Source organism: Talpa europaea, assembly GCF_964194135.1.
Source record: "Talpa europaea genome assembly, chromosome: 13".
In the NCBI taxonomy this organism is placed as follows: Eukaryota; Metazoa; Chordata; class Mammalia; order Eulipotyphla; family Talpidae; genus Talpa; species Talpa europaea.
The window spans coordinates 19,248,692-19,252,927 of record NC_140080.1 but is presented as its reverse complement, the minus strand read 5'-3'; the positions used below and the strand labels follow the sequence as shown (position 1 = coordinate 19,252,927).

The 4,236-nt window shown below is 43.6% G+C and overlaps 1 protein-coding gene across 1 annotated transcript; it reads right to left on the bottom strand.

Moving 5' to 3' along the window:
* Window positions 1–278: 278 nt before the first annotated feature.
* LOC311182885 (uncharacterized protein) lies at window positions 279–1,244 on the bottom strand (the record flags this gene model as incomplete). The annotated part of the gene is made up of 1 exon (XM_084252008.1): window positions 279–1,244. One exon carries the CDS (start codon window positions 1,242–1,244, stop codon window positions 279–281), a length of 966 nt encoding a protein of 321 aa, XP_084108134.1.
* Window positions 1,245–4,236: the final 2,992 nt, after the last annotated feature.

Below are 4,236 nucleotides of genomic sequence, written 5' to 3'. Positions count from 1 at the left end.
GAGGTCTGCTGTGCTATGTGGGTAGCTCCCTGGCCGGGAATTGAACTGTGCTGCAGTGGCTGCAGATTGCTTCATAGGTTGCATCTTAACCCCTGCGCCACCAGGGAGGCCCGGGTTTATCTATTTTCATCTCTTCACCCCTCGGAAGTCTATTTTGGGGGAGAAGTCAATCTTCGAGTTCCCTTTTCAGGAACTGCTTACATCAGCGATGAAAACTTCAGCTGCACCGTCCGATGAGGGGACTTGTTTCCAGGTAATTAAAACCGAATTCTTTGCCATTAAGCATACGGAGACGGAACATCATTTGCAGGCAGTGGTGTGGCCTTTTCCTCTTTGGCACCACAGAAGGCTACCAACTTCATTTTGTAATTCACCAGCATAAGCAGGAAAGGACTGAAAGCAGAAAAGCCTGAGGAGAGGGCTGTGAGAACAGCTGGAAAAAAGACACAGCCTGCCAAGTCTTTCAAGAAACAGACTAAGATGAAGTGAGAAATCCAAAGTGGAGTGATCAGCCACATTAATAAAATACTAAACTTGGCGCCTCTCAGGATTTCAACTTCTGAATCATCATCTCCAATCCAGATGTCTCCATATGTCATTTTTTTTCTTTCCAAAAGGAGATAAGACATCCAGCAACAGACAAAGACCAAGGAGGCTAAAGGAACAATATCAACCAGAGCTAGAAATATCTTCCCATAGTAAAAGGCTACCTGCTGGTTTCCAAAGTCCATCGGGCAATCCGCGTAGAGCTTGTACGTAGACGTGGTGTCATTTCCCGAGTTCAGGTGATCTGATTTTCTGGTATAAAGTAAGATGGGAGTGTAAACCACCACACCAGCCACCCAAAGCGCAGACACCACCTTCAAGGACCGCTGCGGACGATCTGGGTTTGGAGCCTCACTCAAGGGGTGGACTGTTAGGGACAGCTTCTGGTGGTACAGCAGCGCGAAGTATAATGTGAACCAGATGGCCAGGGATGTCGTCAGGGCCGCCGTGAAGTGGAGAACCTTGCAGCCAGCCAAATCCAACGTGAAACCAGAAGAATCAACAATTTTCAAGACATTCACCACCAAGTTTTTAATGAGGTGGACACAAACAAGACTGAAAATTAGAAGAAAGGAGGTCTGCAAGTGCCCGGCAATACATTTCCTCGTAGAGTGAAACAAACACAGGTTTCCAACACAGCTCACGGTGATGAGGACAGAACAAGCAATGATGTCAAGCAGGTCTGCAGATAGTTTCATGGTGAAAGGTAAATCAGTTAGTCCGGACATGGAGTTCTCTTCAGTTTAAGGCATCAGGCATTTGGAAAACTTCTAAGAGGTATTCATTGAGAAGACCTGGGCACTTGAACTTTCGTACGTTGATAAAATCATCAAGCTGTGTCACTTGAACAGTTAAGAGATGGTCTGTTACAGAAACCTGCTTCCTGCTGTAATGAACTGCTGAAAACAGAATGGCTTCCCAAGAGGATTCCACTGTATCATCTCTTGAGACATTAACTATGACAAGAAAGTTCTAGGTGTTATCAGTTAATTAAAAGTTCTCAGAAAAGTATTTATAGTACTGTAATGCAATTTCCTGAATACACAGTGTGATAGTTTTCAGCAAGCACAAGGGATAGAATACAATTACATTTCTGACAGCAAAGAGCAGGGAAACAGAGGTGAAATGACCCTCTCTGCTCATGGGAAAAGGATGGAGGTGTCTGAATAACAACGAAGATTTCCAAATAACAAAATGGTATATTAAGATGCACTGTCCAACCACTATGGAGAGCTGTGTGGAGATTTCTGGACCTACTAAACATAGAGCTTCCATATGATCCAGCAATTCCACTCCTAGGTATTTACCCAAAGGACACAGAAACATCAATTCCAAAGAGCACCTGCACCCCTATGTTTATAGCAGCACTGTTTACAATAGCTAAGCTTTGGAAACAACCCAAATGCCCAAAAATAGATGACTGGATCAAGAAGATGTGGTACATATACACCATGGAATATTACTCAGCATTCAAAAAAGATAAGCACATGCAATTTGCAGCAACATGGATGGCGCTGGAAGGGATCATGCTCAGCGAAATAAGCCAAAAAGAAAAAGAAAAATACCGGATGGTCTCACTCATAGCAGGAATCTAGAAAACTTAAATAAGGGACCAGGAAAATGAATAACTATAAGAAAGTGAAAATCAAAATCAACAAAAAACTATGAACCAGAGACACTTTTAGGGGGGCGGGAGGGGAGGGATTGGGGTCAGAATGGGGGGGCTGCAATTGTATGGGGAATATAACAATAAAATTTATTATTTAAAAAAAAAAGAATGATGGTAATTACATGACAGTGCTTTATGAAGCACAGCGAGCTTTCTAATTTCTCTACCATTTTTGTAAAGCCAGAATGCTATTTCCTGTTCTAAAGATTTCATGGGGTTGCTAGGAATACAAGAGATCATAGAAAATCCTTGCAAAGGCTGTAGGGGAGGGAATAGAGAGGGAGCAAAGTAGAGTGAGAGGGAGAGAGCCAGACACCTTTATGAACATGAATATTAGGTCCATGACCACAACTTTTTTTTTAAGATTTATTTATTTATGCATACAAGAACTGGGGTGTAAGCCAGAGGTGTGGGGGGTGAGAGGATTCACCAGAGAGAATGGGGAGCAAACAGGCAGACTGGGCCTTCCCTGGTGGCGCAGGTGGGTGAGTACAGCACTATGAAGCTGTCTGCAGCCTCTGAAGTGCCAGTTTGATACCGGCCGGCCGGCCGGTGAGGGTCCCACATGGCGCAGCAGACCTCTCCTGTCTCGCCCGCTGCTCCCCTCAGCAGTGTATTTCGTCAGTCTGCCTGTTCTGTTCCCTGCTCTGTCTCTGGTGACTCCTCTCACCCTCCTGCATATCTGGCCTGTACCCTGGTGCTTGTATAAATAAATAAATAAATAAAATCTTAAAAAAAAAAAAATGAACAGGCAGACTGACTGAAATACCTTGCTGAGGGGAGCAGCGGGCAAGGCAGGAGAAGTCTGCTGCATCATGTGGGCTGCTCCCTGGCCAGCCAGGGATCGACCTTGCAGTGGCTGGTAATAGCTTGATAGCGCTGTCTTTAACTCCTGTGCCACCAGGGAGGCCCCATGACCAAATCTTAAGACTACTGGTTAAAGATACTTTCTGACAAGTGGGATGTGGTTGCAGAGACTTTCCACCCCACAGCACAAAAGATTAGGGAAAGATTTCTGCCGAAAGTAGGGACAGGACAGTTACATAGCAAGGACAGAAAATAGGCCCTGAAACAATTCATTGCTCAAGAAATCGGCCACTAACTCAATTTTTGGATGAACTGTGGCCAAGCATTTCATAGTCACCCATATTGGGGACAAACTACTTTCTCTCAACTGTCAGCTTTGCTTTCAATCGTCCTGTCACATACAGTCAAACATATTTCAACTTGAACTTCTGGGACTGGAGTCATCTACCATGGAACAAACTTGTCTATCTCTTCCCAACTCCCTGTTCAGTGACTTCATGTTGGAAGCTTGAAATTGAGTATGCTGATAGCATTCACATCATGGAAATTAGCAAATACTACAGATGAGGGATTTTTTTTTGGGGGGGGGTTTGTTTTACTAACACAACATTTAGCAAAAACACAGATAAGAATGATTAGAAATTAGCTGGTATTTTATCTATTTAAGGATAAAAGGAACAGTTGGCATCCACCACCCTTTCAGTGTCGGTGAATTTAAGAGGTTTATAGAAGTTATAGCAGAAAGGGAAACTGGGCCTTGCAATTCCACTGTGGCAGGGTGGGGGGCGGACATGGGAAATGAGGGGCCTGTCACTTCCTATTAAATCCCTTTCCCTAAGAGGCTACTAAGACAGGTGGCCAACTCAGAGTTCCTACATTTTTATTCCCTAAGAAAAATCCATTACCTTAGAGCCAATTACAGTCAGCCAAGCAGGTACCTCTGATTTTCTATTAATAATAATAACAATAGCAATAACAAGCATCAATACTAATAACATAATAATAATGTTCACATTAGATACTATTTATTTAACATCAACTTGAGTCAGATACTGTGTTGGTGCTTTGCTTTACAAACTTTTTTTTTAAAGATTTATTAATGTATGCATACAAGAGCTGGGGTGCAGGCCAGAGGTGTGGGAGGGTGAGAGGATTCACCAGAGACAAAGCCGGGAGCAGAACAGGCAGACGGTCTGAAAGCACTGCTGTGGGGA